At 52.3% G+C, this 20101-nt stretch overlaps 1 protein-coding gene across 3 annotated transcripts; it reads right to left on the bottom strand.

Annotated features, from left to right (window-relative positions):
* Positions 1–3412: 3412 nt before the first annotated feature.
* SCARB1 (scavenger receptor class B member 1) lies at positions 3413–19108 on the bottom strand. Of its 3 annotated transcripts, XM_065739138.1 has the most exons (13): positions 18989–19108; positions 16027–16184; positions 14459–14600; positions 13849–14052; positions 13456–13551; positions 13024–13136; positions 11355–11521; positions 10720–10838; positions 9314–9387; positions 8677–8728; positions 8096–8239; positions 5899–6018; positions 3747–3831 (listed from the first exon to the last, which is right to left on the bottom strand). In XM_065739138.1, exons 1-12 carry the CDS (start codon positions 19106–19108, stop codon positions 5899–5901), a joined length of 1509 nt encoding a protein of 502 aa, XP_065595210.1. In that variant the 3' UTR covers positions 3747–3831. The 3 variants fall into 3 exon arrangements, with proteins under 3 accessions (XP_065595209.1, XP_065595211.1, XP_065595210.1); XM_065739137.1 differs by lacking the exon at positions 5899–6018 and having other exon boundaries at positions 3413–3831; XM_065739139.1 differs by lacking the exons at positions 5899–6018; positions 18989–19108 and adding an exon at positions 17382–17408 and having other exon boundaries at positions 3413–3831.
* Between the last annotated feature and the right edge of the window lie 993 nt (positions 19109–20101).

The raw sequence follows: 20101 nt of genomic DNA, 5'->3' as shown, positions 1-20101 counted from the left end.
GAACAGTGTTCCTAATATTTAATCTGTGCCAACTTAATTAACTCGCAGGAAAAAATGGCACAGCACTGCACGCTGGGACACAGGATCTCCAAAGCAGCTCACAAGACCCCGGTGAGACAGGAGGAGAGAAGGCATGGGAGGCACTGGGGAAACCAGTCAGTGCCACAGGAAACTTCTAATGCTGAAAGCTTTCCTGGAAAGCCGACCAACAGCAGCCGGTGCCCACCCCGAGTCCACAATTAAAGGAGAGTTGGGGAGCAATCTTTGATTTATGGCAAGGGACAGAGCCCATGGTTCAGGCTCACATGGGCCTCACAGGGTGTTTCTGATTGACCACGGGTGGTTTCTTTCTGAGGCAGAGGACGTTTCATATCAGATGAAGGAGTCAGACAACTGCATCTGCGCCGCGGTGATTTACGGGCATGCGGAGGGGCTGCACCAACCACGGCTTTCAAGGATTACTTAACACAGGATGAAGTAGATCAAATGCAAATGGCTGGATGGTATGTGAACAGCACGGCTGCTAACCCCTCTGGTTTCTTTCACAAGGCTTTGAAACAGGGAAAATGTACTTCTGGATAAGTTGTTTGCTAAGGGCACTGGGGAGGGCAGTGGGGTGTTTATGAGCCAAAGAAAATCCAGAAGGTATGGCTGCGAGGATGGGGTGGTCACGGCACAGAACAGCAGCTTCTGGAGGAAGAGGAGTGAGCACGGAGCTGTCTAGGGGCTCTCTGGGTGGCAATCAGGGAAGCAACGAGATGGATTCCTGCTCCAGGGTGCATCTGGACCCAGAGCAGCCCCAGTATGGAAGGACAAAACCAGGGGACTGAGTTTGCAGTAACACTGGGAAATGCAATTTGTTGGAACGGTGCTCCAAAAAAACTAAACCAAAACAAAAATCCTAATCCTTCCTTTTTATTGGCACCAAAGGTCTCTTTGCTGCTCCTTGTGACATTCAGCACACTGGAAAAGCAGAGCTCACAGTGACGCAGAGCAGCTCAGTGCCCGGCCTTGAGGCACTCGGTGCAGATAGGAGCTGCGTGCTGTGAACCTGCCAGCACCAGCTCCAGCCCTGCGTTCCCATGGATCCGCTCTGCTCCAGTTTCCACATACGTGGCCGCAAGCCAAAGGCTTACTTGGAAAACCAGAGGAAGTCTCCAGCGAGGGGGGAGAGGGAAATTCCTTGAAATGCTGTCTTTAGGGAAGAGATCTGCAGTTGCTGGAAATTCCTTCCCTGGAAACCCAGCTGCAAAGCTCAGCTGCCCACCACCACCATCAGGGCAGTGCCTCAGCTCCGTGCTGTGAGCAGCAGGATGCTGCAGCCCATGGCCCTAACTCTGATTGTTGGGCACGAGGTGAAGCATCAGCTGCACACAGCAGCCATTTTCCTCCCCCCTCCCTCAAATTGGTTCTGGATGGAAAAGGCAGAAAGCAGCAGGGTCGTGTAGGTGTTCTGGCTCTCTAACAGAGCAGTGCAGACACCAGCAACATGTTCTGCTCCATACTGAGCCCAGCACCCAGAAATGGCACTCAGCAGCAGTCACAGAGCCCCACAGTGGAGATGGGAAGGACTGCCAGCGTGGGGTCAGTGCCAGCAGCTGGGGGCTGCCCCCGGCCCTGCAGGACCCACGAAGTGGCAGCAGCAGGGCTGGCCACAGACCCTGCTCATCCCACAGACACCACACACCCCCAAAGCACAGCCTGTGCCACCAGCCAGCCCGTGTCTGGGAAAACGATGAACTCCCCAAAGGAAAAAATAAACTTTTTTGGGTTTTAATCCCTCCAAAATAGCACTGTGTGCTTGTGTGCTCACCCCCAGGAACCGAAGGCTGAGGGATCAAGCCTTCTCCCTCAGGAGGCTGATATCACCATTTGGTATCAATTTTCCATCCCGCTGCTCCTTTTTAGGAAGTGTTCCTCTTATTCCAGAAAAAAAAAGAGTGCTCCCTGGGAGCCACTGAGCGCGGGGGGAGGGGGTCCTGGTTCTGCACTGCCACAGGGACACACTGACAGGGCACACTGAGATGGGATGGGAAACGGGTCCAGGCTGCATCCCCTGCTCGCTTGCAGGACGGATGCTGGTTTAAGCTGCGTGCTCCTGGCTGGGACACAATTATGATGCAGCAGAGAGCCCTGCTCAAAACCAACCAGCATGGGGGCAAACCCACAGCTCCCAGGCGAGGAGAAGTACCTCTTCAAAACCCCACGAGCAGCTTCCCCTCCCTCCAGCTGCTTCCCACCCGGACAGCTTCACAGCGGCCAAACGCGAGGCAAACCAGGTCCCACACATCATCCCATTCCGGCACCTATTCCCTAGGGCTTCAGCATCCTCCGTCCCACACCACACATCATCTGCACGCTGTGATTTTACCTTTTCCCGGGCGTAACGGCGCCGTACCGACACCGCGCTCCCCGCGGGATCCGGGCGGGCAGCGGCAGCGCGCGGTCACTGACACCACAGCGCCCCCCAGCGGCCGCGCTGAGGAACGACAGCCCCGGCAGCGCCCGCGCTCGGCCGGGACTGCGCAGCGCCGCAATGTGAGGAGATGTTTCGAAAAGCATTGTTTTCTTCGCAGCAACTCATCCACCTCACTTGTTGTAAGGCTGTAACGTGACGGAAAGCGCTGCTTCAGGCCGTGACTTAGCGTTTCTGCTTCACCTGTGCAACCGCAGTTAGTACTTGTGCCACACAAATAGTCCAGGCATAAGTTGTGGGTAGCTGACACCGTCCTGCTCCATCCCCTGGGCTACACCACAGCTGTCCCGTGATATATCAGCCCCAGCCCTGCTGCAGGACTGGGGACATGGCCAGGGAGGGACCCGGCTGGTTAGGAGTGCACCAGCACAGCACACGGTGTTTGTTTCATCTCCCATCCTCTTCCTGCCTAATAAGAGGGATGGAGGTGAGAGAGGAAGAGCACTGTTCACCCCACAAGAAGATCACATAGCTTCCTCTGTCCCAAGGCACAAGTATCTTCATCAACGCACCCCTCCTGAGTGCTGGTGGTGGGGGCAGACACCTGCTCCAGCAGGATCTGTGTGTAAGGTTGGACACACCAAAAGGACTTCTGGCAAGGCCCCTGTGTCAGCCACTGAAAGCAAGGAGGGATCCGTCAGGCTGGAGTGAAAAGGCTCTGGAAGGGAATCGCTGGAGCTCAAGGTCATGGCATGGGACTGGGGCTTGAAAAATCACCAGGACATGCAAAGGCAGGAGCAACCCTGGGCAGGCTCCAGGGGCCCTGGAGAGCCTCTAGGAGAAACATCACCGCCCTGACAGCACTCAGAATTGATTTGTGGCATAGGCTGGTCACATCAAGTGGCAATAAAACCCTTAAGTGGCTTCGGGATAGCAAGCCCCGCTCACACGAGATGAACAGTGGCTTCAAAAAAGATCACCAAATCCCACCAGTGCTACATATACAAACCTTATTTATTCTAAGGGCTCTTATTAAAGTGCCTTTTATTCCTGGCAACAGGCAGCTTTACATTGCAGAACAACAGATGAGCCAGCAGCTGCTTTCAGTCCTGCCTGCCCACGGGGGACAGGGCTGCGATGAGCGCTGTCTGGCCGAAGCCCCTCACACACTGCACTTCTGGTGCCTGGAGAAGGCCTTCCAGGCCATGCACTCACTGTGCCTCCATGGGGCTTCCCAGGACACGTCCCCTTCTGGAGACTGGTGGGGATCTGAAGCAGTTCCCAGCCCAAGCTCAGGCCTCGGCGCTGTCCTGGCTCGGCGTGCTGGCATCTTGGAGGAGCGGCGTGGTCTCAGAGGGCTGGGGCAGGGAGCTCTGCGTGGTGGGGTCATGTGGGTGCTGCTCCTTGGTGAACTTCTGGAGAGGAGAGGGCAGAGGTTACAACCCTGAGGCACGGACCATACAATACTCATGCTCCCATCCCCCTGAACTTCTGCATGGCCAGGAATCCTCTTGGATTGTGACGGAATGCTTTTACATCTCCTACCATTATCTCCAGTCCTGCCCACCACCAGTCCTTGCAGCACCCCAAAAACATCCAGTCTGTAGAGCTGTGTCACCAGGTGGAGGAGCAGTGGGTAAGTCAGCAGGCTGCACAGCCCCAGACATCTACTAGCTGTACAGGTCCCTGTTTCTAGCTATAGGTATCCCTGTTCATTGCCGGAGAGTTGAAATAGATGACCACTAAGGGTCCTAACTCACACAGTTCTATGAAATGGACAAGGTCTTATCACGGACACAGACAAAACCAGGAGGCTTGCCTGGATGAATGAGTTTCTCCTGGCCATGCAAATACACAAAAAACCCACATATCCTCAAGAGAAGCAACCTACAGGCCAGGCACACTAAGGACAAAACCGTCAGGGGCAGTCAGCATGGATTCACCAAGAAAAAGTCACCTTTGACCAATGTGATAACTTTGCAGGATGATTAGCAGCTTGGCAGATGAGGGCAGAGCTGTGGATACTGCCAACTTTGACTTTAAGAAGGCTTTTGACACCATCTCCTGTATGTTTCTCATAGAGGGCACTACCCAGTGGCCCAAAGCTATTGGAAAGCAGAAACGAGCAGCATACCCTGGGCATCAGTTCTGGGTCCAGCTCTGTTTAACATCTACTATCTTTATTCATGATCTAGATGATGGGGGTGGAGTGCAACCTCAGCAATTAGCAGGTGACACAAAGCTGGGAGGAGTGGCTGATAAGCCAGAGGGTCACACTGCCATGCCAAGGGGCCTCGAGAGCACAGAGAAACGGCCAACAGGAGCCTCATGAGCAGCAGCAAGGGGAAGTGCAAAGTCCTGCACCTGGGGAGGAGCAGCCCCAGGCAGCTGGCTGCAAAGCAGCTCTTCAGGAAAGGACCTGGGGACCCTGGTGGGAATCATGCTCACCACAAGCCAGCAATGTGCTTTGGCTTCAAAGGAACTCAACAGTATCCTGGGCTGTATTAGGTGAAGCACAGCCAGCAGCTCAGGGTGACCCTTCCCCCCTGCTCAGCACTGATGTGGATCTGGAGGTATCATTTCCAGTTGTTGTGGGCCTCCCAGCACCACAGAGATGTGGATCTACTGCAGAGCTGTACAAGCTGGAGAAGAGAAGGCTCAGGGGGAATCTTTATTTAAGGGGCTGAAGGAAGAGTGCAAAAACCCAAAAGAATAAGGCTCTTCTCAGTGGTGGTCAGGGATGGGACAAGAGGTGATGGGCACAAACTAAAACACAGGTGGGATCTGAACATCAGAAAATGCTTTTTTTTTTAATTTCTTTTTTTTTTTTAAGAAAACAAACAAAAAAAAATACAAAACTGTGCCCCAGCACTGGGTCAGGTTGCACATGGAATTGGGGAATCTCCATCCTTGGGGATTCAAGAGCCACCTGGACATGCACCTGAGCAAGCAGGCCTAGGTGGCCCTGCTTGAACAGAGGGGTTGCAGGAGATGACCTCCACAGCTCCCTTCCAACTCCAATGATTCTGTGATTTTGTGTTTCTGTAATACAAACCCAGATATTTGAAAAATCAAGTTCCCCACTGAAAGCCCTCGCAGGGAAGTAAAACCCATCATCAGGGTGCCTCTGTCATCTCCACCATTCAGCCCTCTTCAGAACTTACCTCCAGCTCCCAAACTCCTGCAGGGGGGAGAGGTGAGAAAAGCACTGCCTCGCACCACACTTACTTTCTGTCTTGATCCTTGCTGATACTTTTACACCAGGTACACAGGGAGTAGCAATAAGAGCATGTTCTTGCAGCCCCATTAACCCTAAGTCATCCCGAATAAAGCCAGGAGACGACACCACTGTGTCAAAGACTGCCAAGAGGATGTACCCTCCAGCATACATGGACAGTAAACATTTCCATTTGATTGGTTTCAAGCACAGTTCAATCAACCCAGGATGAGAGAAGAGTGTGTTACCTTGGCTGGGTACCCACCTACAGTCTGGCTTCCCGCAACACCTTAACCGGAGACAGCTGTCTGGCAGGGGGGCCCTGGGTGGCCTTATTACTGTTTGAGTTCTTTTTATTGCTACTCCAAAATAAAGAGCATTTTTCCTAGAAGATAATCAGGCTCGTTTATGGCACACTTCGACACGAATTGCACGAGGGTCTGGTTTTAGGAGGTGATTTTAAAGAAGTTTCAATCACTGCTGAACTATGATCTAGTTATTAAGGATGATTTCAAGATTTAGGTTAAACTAAGCCCTGTTTAAGATTTCGATCAGCACTGAGCCAGTTTTAAAATGGTCTGCTTGCATACCAAGTGTCTTCTTACACAGGCTTTGGGTTACGTCAGCAGGGAGCTCTGACACTGTGCTTGGACGTTGTGCCCATCCAGGAGACACACACATTTCTGGAACCACAGATCCAACAGATGCATTTTAAACTGGCTCCAATGTAAACTAGACTAAGATTTAAGTGTTTCACAGGACCTCATCTGGACTGGTCTGGCAGCCCGCTGCTCCCTCAGGAAGCCAGAGGGATGTGAGACACACTAGGAAGGAATAGGTTAAGTGAGAGCTTCATGCTGCCAGACACATGAAGGTGTGGACAATGCCCCTCCAACATTGCCCGCAGCCTCCAGAGAAAGGAATGGGCACGATTAGCAATCATCACTAGATCAGCAACACTTTGATCAAGGAATGCACCTTGGCTGCAAATCGCTGTCTTCCAATTTACAAGCTCTTATCTGTTCATTAGGCACAAAATTTAAGGTGTTGTTGCGTGGCTTCCTTTGAGATTTATAAAGCCATTAGGGCTATTGATTTACTTTTCAGGTAGTCAGCTTGCTGAGGTTTACTTCAGTTGTAGCACTATGGTGAGGCTCTGGCTGAGCACCCAGATACAGCTGTCTCATGCCCAGGTTTGGGGCATTTCAAAAGCAGCTGTTCAGGTGATTTGAGTGAATGGAGAAGGCAGCTTTGGTTAAGGCTCCTTGGTACCAAGAACTGAAGCCTGCACAAAGCAGGGCAAGGAAACGGCAGCTCAGGCTCTCAGACACAGCCACCCAGGAAACAGTGACATGTGTTGGGACACGCTGGAGCTGCACAGCAGTTTCTAGAGCAGCAAGGTGGGTGGGTATGCTCAGAGCACAGCTGCTTTGGGAGCACCACGAGGGTCAGCACTGAGCCCCAGCCCCTCACACTGCTCCCACACCAATAGGCAGCACAGGGAAGAACAAGGGGATTTGGGATCGTGTGTTTAAGTCAATTAAGCAGTTGTAGGCTTGGTAGAAATCCAATTACATGATACCTGGAGAACTCCAGAGCTATTTAAAGTGGGCTGGTATTAGTGTTTCAGCAAGGGCAGCTATAGCTTGAGCAGAAGCAGTCTCTCACCCATGCTCTCAACTCAGCCCACTCATCCTCTTCACTGCCTTTTCATCCCCACAAGCAGCCTCTTCTTATCTGCAGCTTTAGAGCCAGCTCAAGCCGTCTAGCTGTAATGCCAAGCTCAATAAGCTTGCTTTGATATAGGTTAGGGTAGGGAGCTAGATCTCTACTTCAATGCTAAGCTCTCTAAAAGCTTTAGCTCTTATCAGATGAGTGTTTTGCAGCAGGAGACAGATCACCACCAAGTGCCTGAGCTGCTTTATATTCTGTCCCCTCAGCTTTACACTCAGATGGATGGGGCAGCCAGGCCCCCATGCTGCACCCACCCACCCCCAGCTCCCCACAGCCTTCACAGGTCAGGGCTTCTCACCCACAGAGCCCTGAGGCTCCCACAGCCATTCAGAACAGCTGCACTTGCAGAGAAATAAAGGAGTTTCTGGGTGATGGCCCCGAGCTGATGCTTTACATGGAAATGAGATTGATGAGCCAGGGTTGCTCATCGGATGGATGAGCTGAGAAATGCTTCCTCCCATGAGAACCCACTTTGGTCACCGCTGTGCACCGAGGTGACCAAAACTGCTTTGATATCATTGATTTGAAGCCCAATTTCTTGATAGCTGAGGAAGTCCTGCTGTTACCTACTGGTGTCATTAGGACATGGTTCTGCTTTAGGTTGTGACAGAATCACGGTATCAGCCAATGTTTCATCAGGAGTGTTAGATTGTCAGCCCAATCTCTGTCGTCTGATTAAATGTCATTTAACTAACAGCACTTCCCATTTGATATCTGCATGTTCTTACCTGACTCATCATCATGAGCGCAGCTGAGATGATGAGCGGGACGCTGAGCCCGAGGAAGATGTACTGCAGGTAGTCTAAGATGGATGGGATCAGCACCAGGTTGGTGTAAAACTGCGACAGGACTGAGCCGTCGATGTATCCGCTCTGCCCAAGAAAGCAAAGTTGTGATAGGCATTTCTCTTCCATCCACTGCTGTGACAGGCCATTCGTACAACTCCTCTCCCACCACAGATGGAGGAATTTAGGTCAGAGGCAGGCCAGAAGCTTCTACCAAACAGCTGGACATGCACACAGCTGTAGGACTGCACTGCCTGGCACACATTAGCATGCAAATGCCGGCAGCACTGTTCTGGGTTCTGTTTAACCCCACATCTAGGACAGAGCCAGAGGTCTGCCAAGTATAGTGCAGGGTTTGTTCGGCTCAGAAGGATTAATCATGCAGCCAAGCAGTACAAAGCCTTCTGTTGGCTGCTCAGACTAGCTGGCTTAAAGCCTTATTCAAAGTGGAGTTTCGCCAGCGCCAGTTTTCCCCCTTCCAGCACGAGACACTCTTCAGAATTCGGTCAAGGAAGGCAGCTCACCTCTGCAAACCACAGCAGCGGCATCACCACTGGCTGGATCTTCCTGGTTTGACTGTGGGGTGGAAAAGAAATATGCATTTAGATTCTTGGTTCATCAGGCCACAGCTACTGTTGCAGTTCTTCCCTAATGAGAAGAGTCTGGCAGACCAGCAGTGGCCAGGACAGTGATGCAAGAGGGCAGCAATTCCTGCTGCTTCAGAGAGCTCCCTCCCCTCCAGGGACCAGCTTCACCTCGGGCCTTCTATGCAAAAGCATACCAAAACTCCCATTGGAGTTTAATTTCCCAACAACAGCAAAAAGTGCCATCTCAAATCTAGGCTCTGGGTATGTTAACTCAGTGAGCTGCAGTGTTGAAGTTATGCAGCTCTAGGACACCCTGGTCACCTGCACAGCACTGCCAAGCTCACAGCACAGGGCTGTCTGCTAGTGTGCACAACAGAGCCAGCATTTGGATTTCAACTGCTCCATCAGGGGCATGAAGCACTGCAAGAGCTGTCAGCCAGCTGGCTGCTGCAACAGTGACACTGCTAACATCAAAGCCACCTCATCTGTCAGGGTGAGCTCTGCAGGGACCCCAGAGCCAGCAGTAATTCCTGCTGGAGGAGAAGACGGCCACTTGTAACAGTGAATCACTTACAGGATACCAGACACCTGCTTCATGTACTGGTTCAGCTGGAGTTTGATGGAGCAATTCATGGGGATGCCCGTCATCTGCACAGGAAGAGACCAACCAGCTAGTCAGAACAGCTCACACACATCGTGACAGCTCTGCAGAAAACTGGCTCTCCACTTCCCACCCCGGCTGCTCTGGGTGCCACCTTCCCAACAAAGCAATGAATTAGATCACCCAGAGATCCACTGCACATGGCCAGGAGAAAGGCTGGGTTTCCACCAGCATACCAGCACTGGTCGACCCCACAATGCTCCCCAGGCTCTGAGGATGACTGCCCATGCTCAGTGGGCAGACTGTATGAACATGGGGAGGTGCTTTACGTGGCATGAGGCTGTTGGGACCAAGCCCAAGCAAGTCCAAGTTACCACGTAGCACTCACAACCTGTGACTGATTCCCCAGGCAGGGTGTTTTAACTGAAGCTTCTGTTTCTAAGCCTGATGAGCCTCTTCTGATGTTGAGCCTATCTGCACTTGTTTTGAGAATACACCAGTACAGAAGTTCCTGCACACGGATCGTTTCACATAACTATGGTTAGATAGTTCTAGTTATCACTGTCCAGCATCACAAACACATGGAGAATGACACCACACTTCTAAGATGGTCCTTTGGCACTGGTTCCTCATGACGCTGCAGTTTTATGACACATTAAGGGCAGAGTATTTTTGTTGGATTGCCCATATTTGTACTCAGCAGGCTGGGCTAGATAATGTGAATTGTACTGTTATCAGAAGAGCTTTGATACTGTAATAAACTTAATTAGATTTCCGTAAATGTGATAAGAAAAGCAGAGAACCCAATGTCTAGGTAAGAAGCTTATCTTGCCTTACTTCAAGAGAGGATTTGTTGTTCAAGCTAACATCACTGAACACTGGAAATGTTTCACTCATGGCTACACACAGAGTGGGCCGTGGGGGGAACAGCCACAAGTGTTCTCCCCTACAACAGCAGGGACAAAGATGACTTGAGATGGCACTAACAGCAGCAACAGGTCCAGCTACAAAGTGGTCTTCAGACTCTGCCAGTCAGCTCTCGTGGCTCTACATATTTATAGAGCTGGGGTGCAACTGGGCTGCTGCCAGATACACCTCCTGGTGTCACGGGCCTTCCTGAGTCAGTGGAAAGAAGATGACTGTGCTTATCAAAACAATTATGATTACAATTAGACCTGCAATTCCCTAGAATCTAAGCTAATTATTCAATTAGCTCATGACTTCAGTGTTTTTATCTACACACGTCCTCTCACCACTTTGCACTCTGGAACCTGCTCCACTCAGTGCCAGGAGAGCAGTGTGGGGCCAGCAGGCAGGGCGGCATGCTCCCAGCCCCACTGCACAGCCTAGGCCTGACCCTGGGGGATCCAGCCCCTCACCGGGTGCACGTCGAGGAACAGTGCGTGCTCCTCCTTGCTGGGGTGCAGGCCTTCCACAGCATCCACCAGGCTTGGGTCAGCGTTGTAGAAGTGAGGGTGAGAGATGAACATCGGTGCATCTGGGTGATAACAGAGACAATTTAAGCTCGTCCATCTGAGAACATGTAGATATTTCTAAGCCATTGCAGGATTATTTTCTGAACGTGCTTTTCTAGCCTTCTCTCCCAGCAGCTTGTTGCACCAGGAAGGTTCACATCTCACAGCTAAGCCACCTCCCAACCACACACCACTGAACATTTGTCATCCACAGATGTGGGATAGAACACTGATGACCAAATTCTCACTCCTGAGTGACCTCTACTCACTGTCCAAAGTCAAAGATTAGCTTGGCAGTTACGCAGTCAGCTCCCAGCCTGGGGGAGGCAATACTCCATCCTGCCCTCAGCCATCCCACAAACAAGAAGAGGGCTCTGGGCACAAGGGCTTTCTCACTCTCCTCACTCAGAGGAGTGCACACAGACCCTGGAGGTATCTTCCAGCACTCCACCAAGCAGAAGAGTAAGTTTTTGGACAGGTAACTCCATCCCACCCTCCCCAGACTTCAGTATGGAAGGGAGAACTGCAGGAAAACTCACTCATCCTGCAGGAGCTGACGTTCTGGATGCCGGACTGCCTGCAGGGACAGAAGCCTTCGTTGGGGGGATAATCTGTGCCATTGGCAAAGAGTGTTTTCGGCGCCACAAAGCGATAGGTGGGCACACCCTTGAATGCCCCCGACTGCTCGTACACCAGTGTCATGGATCTGGAAGAGTTTTGGTGAAGAGGGATCAGGATTAGCCAACAGGTTCTCAGCACAGAAACAGGCTCTTATCATCCCTGGATAAGATGCAGTTGCAGTGTAACTTAGACTTTGAGATCAAGATAAACGCTCTGAGCAGAGCTTTGGGTTGGGAATGAGTATCTAAGCTACTTGCTTTCCATATTTTAAGCACAAACAGAGGGCTGGTCAGGACTGGTTATGGAGGGAACCACACAAGCTTATAAATCTGTTTGCAGAATCCAGAATAGATTTGTTTAAAGGCATGGAATAATCCCCATGGCTGCTCTCCCAGAGATAATGCCATTTTTGTGCCGGCACTGGCTGCAAGATAGAAGCACTCTGTCACAGCAGATGGACACCAGCTAAACCTCTGTTTTCCAGCACACAAACATCAGGGGAGTGGAAAATTTTACCTTATGAACTACACTACGCAGCAAGATTTTAATCCAGGTAAAAGAGCAGAGACTTTACACTGCATGCATCAGTAGATGTATGTTTCCAGGAAAGAAGTCTGCTCCTTCACACTCAGGCAATGCATGCAGGGATGCAGACAGCCCAGCCAACCAAGGGGGAAGCTCATGCTACAGCTGCCTTCTGCACTGCAGTGGTGTGCATGCTTCTGGGTCATGCTCACCCCCCAGCAAGGCTCACAGGAAACTAAGCTTCCTGCTTCATTTTACACCACACTGAAAACACGCTCTATTCTCTACAAGACCTCTGCAGTTCCACAAAAACAGGTATGTGTACCAATAGTCAAAGTTTAAATAAACTTCTCTGCAAGTCCTTGGCTCTCAGTCATTTTGGTATTTGCTGATGGCTCTTGTGCAGAGGAATTCCTGCACTAATGCTGGGCTCAGCTGACTTTGCTTGTTGGCTGAGGTCATTGTTCTCTATTCAGCAGGAGCACTTTGCTTGTTTTGCAGCCGAAATCATCATTATCTTTGCCCAGCTGGGGACAGAGTTTTGAATCAGGCTGCCTCACTTCCCCTCCTTCCAGCCTCAGGGTGTTTCCACAGGAGCAGGGCAGACTCTGGAGGTACTTTAACCTCTGCACACTCAGCTGGGGCCAGGGCATCACACAGGCACAGCTGTGTGTGAAGAAGGTTTGCACATGACAAAAATGAAGCAGCATAGGAGCAGTGGCACAGCCCGCAGTATTACTTCTCCAATAGCTCTGTGGCCAAACATCCCCTTCTGACAACCCTCATTTCTAACCTCCCTCTTCCCACATCTTATCTAAACTGGTTTTCAATATGGCTAAGTTAGGCAGAGATCCAGAAGGTGTTTATGAACATCACACGACCCAGGCAGACAGCCCTACACTCTTCGCAGCGCTCTGACACTACAACACTGAACTGCAGCAGAATCTTTAACTGCAGGAACTCGTCCCAAGTCCTCTGCATCAGTGTACATTGTACCAGACACACGTTGCATCTCCCACCATCAGCACAGGGCCAGCAGCTCCTTGCCTGCTGCAGCCTCACCTGCAGGCATCGGGGCTGTAGAACTCGAGCGAGGTTGGGGACATGAACGGCGGCCACATCTCCCCTGCAGTCCCATTGATCATGTTGCACTCATTGCTCCGCCAGTAGTTCACCTGTGGGACGGGTACAGAAAGAGATCAGTGCTATCAGCTCAATGTTGGCCTCCACCCCTGCCACTCCTCCCACAGGAGCTGGGGACAGCAAGGCTGGAAAGTGTTTGAGATGGCCTCAACCGAGTGCTGCTTGGCCCTGGGCTGCCCTCCAGCCATTGGGCCTCTGCTTTGACGCTGAACAGAAGCTGTGGGAGAAGCCCCGTAGGAACTCACTTCCAAACCTGTGACCCATTGGTATAGCAGCACCAAGAGCTTTCAGTTCACCTTGTTCTACATCAGGCACTGTCCCTGTACTTGAGTTTTGCTGCCTGATGCTCACCTTTTTCAAGCCATTCCATGTATCCACCATATGAACTTGACTGATGTTCTTCATGCCCGTATTCACTGTGAACAATCCGGAATTTGTGTTGTTAAACTGCAGAGAGAAGAAATTAATCCATTACATGCAGAAAGAACGTAGGATGTTAACAACTCTGTGTGTTTCACAAACTCTAGGCGTACTCCACTTTAAGCTTATGAAGTTTTATTTTGGTTGCCAGAGACAGCTTCCAACACAGATTACTGCTTGAGGGGGAAAATTAAGGCAGCCTTACACACCTACCATCAATTACACATGGCTGCTCCAAGCAGGTTGTGAAGGAGACAGCCTGCACATTCCACAGCAAAAGCAATATGTCTAGGACTTGAGGGCTCCCAAAAGGAGTTTACTTACCTCTACAAATAGGCCAAATTTCCCCTTGAATGGGATCAGGCCAGGGACAAGCGCGTTTATTGTGTCTAAAAGAGGGTCTTCATAGCCCCACAAGATCTCCCCCACTGTCCGGTTTATGAAGGCCTCCTGCTTCAGGCCAGCCAGGGCCCCACTCAGCAAGAGCTTCACAAAATTGGGCAGGCTTTCCATCATGACAGCTGCTCCCTGTGAAGGAAAGCAATCCCTGAGACATCAGCCCTGCCTCTGGCAGAGAGGATGCAATGCATCTTCAGCACTCAGCGCAGCACTCTACAGAAGCCCCTTGGACAGCCCAAGGAGCACCCACAGCTGGGAAGAAAGCAGTCCGTGGCAGCAGCCACAGAGGGCTCACATGTTTCACCTCCCAATATGACACTCAGATGAGGCTGAAGATGTGAGCCCAGCTAACCACTCTGATTTTGGAAGGGTAGCAGCCCAACGTGACAACTAACACACAGAACTGCATTCTGTGACCTTAACCACCTCATGGCTCAAAGGGATCCAAGTCCAACAAGAAAAGAAGCTTCAGGTTAGCACAGAGCATCACCACCCTCCCCTCCGGCCAGCACGCCTCTGGGGACCAAGTCCTTACCAACATCAAGATGTTTGGCATCACTATGTACTCATCTTCAGTGCCGTTGGACAAGTCCGGTCGGAAGAAGAGCTGCCGGTACTCCAGGTAGGAGACGGTGTCGTTGTCGTGGAAGGTGATGTTTGTTTTATACTTGAACTCTCTGCAAAGAGACAGGAGAGACCATGGGAACCTTCCCCTACATGGTGCCAGTCGCACTGTCTGTGAGGCAAGAGCAGGCCTGGGATTGCTGCTGAAGAGCAGAGGAAGGAGAGCAAACCCCAGCGGGGAGCACCAGGCTGCAGGAGAGGCAGTAGAACAGCTACTAAGAAGCCTACCCCTATGAGAGAGATGCCCAGATAAGTCAATCTACACCATCCCACGCACCGAAACAACCTCCAAAACAGGAGAGCACCAAACAAGATGGCACAAGCTGCGCTGTCAAACCTGTGTGAATTTGTCCCAGAGCTCCCTGCCAGCTCCTGGGCAGCCCCACGTGAAGCACAACCTCCAAGCAGCATCCTGGCTCTGCTGCCCCTCTCTGGGTCACACTTCTGCACACTGCATCCCAAGCTGGTTACAGCTCCATGAGGAGCTGCAGCTCAACGCACCGACAGAAACAAAGTCCTTTATTGTGGAGCCTGTTTTATGGTCCATAATAGGGAAAGGCACTAATCTTGCTCAACAGGAACATAAGGACATTAATAAGCTTTACCCCTTTGTTTATTCTTACTTAGTGTAAGTGAAGCCTTTACCCCAAGCCAAAGAACTGATCCAATCAGAACATACAGAATCCACACAGTTCTGTGGTGTGACCAGCAAACCCAGGGGAAATGAGGGCATATACATACTGCCAGGTTTCCCCCAGCACTACCCAAACAGCTTTGGGATTAGACCAGTAATCTTCCCACATGAGCTTGCTTAGGCTGCTGACCTGACCTTGCTTACATGAGTAGGCACAAACGTGTCAAATATTGTTACTTACGGGTAAGTTCACATGCTCACTATCTCCCATTGCCTCACACACCAGGCCCAGAGCGGGGCTCCAGCCACCATCCTCAGCCATAGCCAATAGGTAAGACCTTCTGTTGTTGAACCCAACTGAGCTGCAGTGCTCTGTACTGGTTCCCGTGATCAGGTTATTCATGTTCGACAAATTCTGCATCTCATCATGTTAGATGATTGGTCTTAGATCAGTGCAGCTGAATCTGAAGCTTCATATCAAGAAGATTCCAGCTCTGGAGCCGGATTGCTAAATGCACAATGAAGATTAAACTGAAGCCCACTCTGAGCATGGAGCTTGCCCATCATCATACCAACAGCCAGCAGGTCCCAGCACAGGACCAAGCTCCACAGCTCACGTTGAAGCACCGAGCAGCCTCACAGCCCCATCAGCCAGAGATGCTGCTGATGGTTTCAGCAAGATCAGAGCAATTGCATCGCATCTGGATTGCTTTAAAATCCCATGCCATCGGACTCGGGCCAGCTGTACTAATGCCATGCAGAACTCCAGGAGGAGCCATCCAAGAGCCTGGCAGGCAGCACAGCAGCCCAGCTCACACACAGCTGGACCACAAGCAGTACCTGACCTGTAAACATATGGCCCACGCTGGTTCACCTTTGGCTTCGCTCCCTGGAGGACCTCCTCTGGGTTCTGCACTTCAAAGAGGTTGACTGTCAGATAAAAAGGAACGGGGATGTCCCTCCACATGTTGAAGGAGATGCTGCTGGGGTCAATCCTCACATTCTGCAAAGAAAGAGAAAGAAGATGCGCTGCTTGGCCTCAGAAGCTGAGCACGTCCACCCAGCCCTGCTTCCCACACCAGGCCCAGCCAAAGGCAGAAATTTCTGCAGTGAATCTCTAGAGGACACAGCATGTTATGCAAACTGAAATGGAGCCAGTTTGAAACTCCAAACTTACGTATGCAGAAGCATCAAGTGCACGCCACAGGATGTCTGCAGGCTTATTTATTCAGGCTCAGCTTGCTAGACTCCTACCCACAAGGTTTCAAAGCTGTTTTGAAGTGCTGGAGGCTTCCACTGTGCTAGACAAGCCAGCACTGAATTATTCACAGTTCTGGAGGTTTGACTTGCCTGGCACAAACAAGCCCTTCCCAAAAGCTTCCACTTGCTTGCCAGGTATGGCAGCTCCACACAGCCAGAGCCAGGCAAAGGCTGGGAGAGCTACAGCTACAGTATCTGCTTTGGGTTACCCCAAAACAGAATGGCAAGGGCAACCAAACCAAGCTGCTTTTGCTTCCTCTAGGCTGTGATCCCGCACTGATTCATGTTTATCTTAATGCAGGCCAAAGGCAGCACACAGCACTTCCCCATATCGCTGTCCCATTTTCCAGGAAACACCCGCAGAAGTGCAGGCATTACCCAAACCCTCACCTCCTCCCCAGTCCCACTGCTGGCAGCTGCCCACCTGCCTCCTGGGGGCTGCCTTACAGACCAGCAGCTTGCTCCTTCTTAATCACCTATTTTGGGTGCATTCCACTATTCTTGCTTCCTCCACAAGTACAAACTCTTGCTGCAGTTAAGTAACACAGCTCAGAACCGTGCTTGATCCACTAATCAGCAAAGGCACGAGGGCATTATCCAGCTCCAGCTCAGCCCTGCAGCTGCTTGCTTTGACCCTCGTGGCAGGGACAAGGAGCCACCAACAGCATCACCGGCCTCAGGGACTTCATGGCAGAGAAGCAACCACGGGACAAGAACGACCCAGACTGTTTTATAACCCTCTCCCTGTGCACACAGCAGGGTCTGAACACTGACATCTGCTTTCCTTCACTTGTTTGTTCTGCTCTGTGCTCCCTGGGCTTCTCATTGCATATGCATGCATTTATGTAACTGCCTGCTGCCCTTCTCAGCCCCCTCCCATGGGGGCCCAGCAGCTCCGGGCCCTGCACAGAACTGCAGGATCGCTGAGGTCAAAAAAGACCTCTAAGCTCATTCAGTCCAACCGTAACAGGTACCACTAAATAAAACACACTGATCAGAGCAGCCTTGGAGTCAAGCCACACAGGGGTCAACGCAAACACGTCTGTGAAATAAAAATAGACTATTTTTCACTCAGATGGGTTACAAAGGGTCGCTGGGTGGTCTGACATCTCTTGAGTGCTGAGCTCCTGAAGAACTGAAAGGAACTGGTTACCATGCGTCTCCTCCAGCGCCGTAAGCACGGGGGACAGGAGCTCCTACGTGGAGTTATGTGATAAATGCCTGCCAAAGGCCAACCAGCCTCCTGCCCTGCCCAAGCCCTGCACCGGCTGCTCCTCACCCCCACTGCTTCAAACACCGCCCTGGGGGTCTCAGCAAGGCCCTGCACATCAACACTCTGTTATCTGTTTTCCATTTGGCTTTAAGCTGTGTAAGAATTTGGGATCCTTCAGGTCATGCGGAAGATAAGGAGACCACGTACTCGAGATGAAGTGAGTCCTGAGGAAAAGGAAGGATCAGACTTTGCCTCTTTTTGCTGAGATTCAGTAGAAAACAGCAAAACTGGCTAGTTCCCAAAAAAGAAGGGAAGTCTGGCTGCACTGATCATGTCATATGTTTTACAGGTGCCAGTCAGCCTTCCGCTTGCAGCACCAGCTCTGCACGGCCAACAAAATGGACAAAGACCAACTTCAGCTTAAGCCAAAGGTCTGCCTGGCACACGCTCCAGCAGGAGCTTGTTCCTGACAGTCATGGTGGCACACGCAGATGCAGCCACATGCTGCTCACCCCCCGTGCCAGGGCAGCGTTTCTAGGTGTTGACTTGGGTAGGTGTGAGCTTGGAGGAACCCCGAGGCAGACCAACCCTCCCTTGTGGGCAATGGGAAAGGCCTGGGTAAACGTGGGGATGAGGCCATGCATCGCGCTGACGCAATAAGGATTTGGCAGTGGGGGGCTGCTGCAGAGGGGCCTCCGTGAGCAGAGCCCAGCTGCTGCCCCACGTTAGACTGCTTTTAATGGCGGCAGTAACTGCTGAGTAACCTGTCTGTTTTCACCTCAACCCTTGAGACCCTTCCACTGTATTTTCTCCCTTTGAGCACTGGTCCCAGGGCTCTGTGCAGCCGTCGCTGAGCAGACCAAGGGCTCAGCCCACAGCCCTGGGTGCCGTAACCACATGGGACCAACGCCATCTCAGCAGAAGGACCCGGACCCCTCCTGCAGCCAGGAACCCCCAAAGAGATGCAGCTCTCACGCTTTGCTCGTGGACACCACCCCACATACTGCAAAGAGCTCCATCCGAGCACTGCAGCGCATCACCCACGCTGTTACCGTCAGCTGAGAGAGCAATCTCGCAGCGCGAGCAGTCAGCACAGGAGCACCAGCAGTCACCCACCAGTGCCAACCGAGCACAGCCCTAAGGAGGAACGCGTCCCCAAGCAGCCCCAGCAGCAGAGCACAGAGTACCACAGCCCGGATTTTAAGGATGCTGCAAGCTGGAGGAACAGCCCTGAAGCGTTGAATCCGTCGCACCGCTCCCACCGTCCCCTTGAGAGCACGGACAGCAGCAGCACTCCCAGCCCCGCCCCTCCCCGCCGCCCCCTGCCCGCTAACCTTGACGACCTGCTCCTTGATGATGGCGGGCCCCGCCAGCAGCAGGCAGCCGCCCAGCAGCAGGCACACGGTCCCCACCACCCCCAGCCCCACAGCCACCCCGCGTTTGGCCGCGACCATGGCTCGGGGAGCGCGCCGCGCGCCGCCGCTTTATGCCCCGGGCCCCGCGGGGCCGCGCAGCGGAGCGGGGCGGGGCGGGACCGCCCCCACGGGCAGAGCGGAGCGGAGCGGGGCGGGAACTGCGGCTCCGAGCGGACGGTCCGATCCGTGCTGCTGTTACCGCGGGCTCCGCTCGCGCCCACTGCGTTAGCCCAAGCTTTGATTATCCCGGCTTGTTCCGTTCACGTCGCTCAATCCACCGTGCACAGTTCACGGCCGTCACCCCCGACGTGCCCTGTTTTCCTCCCTGGGATCCCACCCTTCACTCTGGATGCTGCTCGGCTACTCGGAGCCCCACTGAGCAGAAATCCTCCCTCCAACTCCAAGCAGCCCCTGATGCAGATGGGTAACTCAGTACTGCCCAGCACACATCTGGTCATTCGTTTTTAGCTCTTCATCTCGTTTTCTGCTTTCCCCATGCAAGTGTTTGACCTTAAGACACCCAGCAGCCTCACACGAGTACTTCAGTAGGGACTTCTTCCCTCGTCAGTGCTCTTAGCAGACAGGACCTACTCTGTGGCACTCCAGCTCACCCACACAGCACTATCCCCCCCTTCGGAGCACAGCTGGGATGAGAGAGCACTCCCAGAGGCAGCCTTGAGCCAGCACTGCTCCAGTTACAAACTTTGCTCAACTGAAGCTGTGCAGCCCATTCCCAGAACCACCTGGCTCAAGGGCTGCAGACTCACTGCAGAGCACCACAGCCACATTGCCACGGTCAGTAACCCCAGCACCTTTTCCATGCTTTTCACTACACTGATGCATGAACACTGCATGTTCAGCCCTTCACTGGGCAAAGCAGTACTACCCCTTCCAACTCTGGAAGGATTTGCAATGGTGTTACATTATACAACGGTAACAGCTGAAGAACACTGCGGCCAGCACTGAACTCATCTGTCCAAAGGGAGTTACATGAACACTTACACAACCTCAGAAGCACCTGAGGCATCAGCC

The sequence above is a fragment of the Cyrtonyx montezumae genome, unplaced genomic scaffold, assembly GCF_038088225.1.
Source record: "Cyrtonyx montezumae isolate F1298 unplaced genomic scaffold, pur_monq_1.0 scaffold_23, whole genome shotgun sequence".
Classification (NCBI taxonomy): domain Eukaryota; kingdom Metazoa; phylum Chordata; class Aves; order Galliformes; family Odontophoridae; genus Cyrtonyx; species Cyrtonyx montezumae.
The sequence above is the reverse complement of the archived record's forward strand: the minus strand, read 5'-3'. Positions and strand labels throughout refer to the sequence as shown.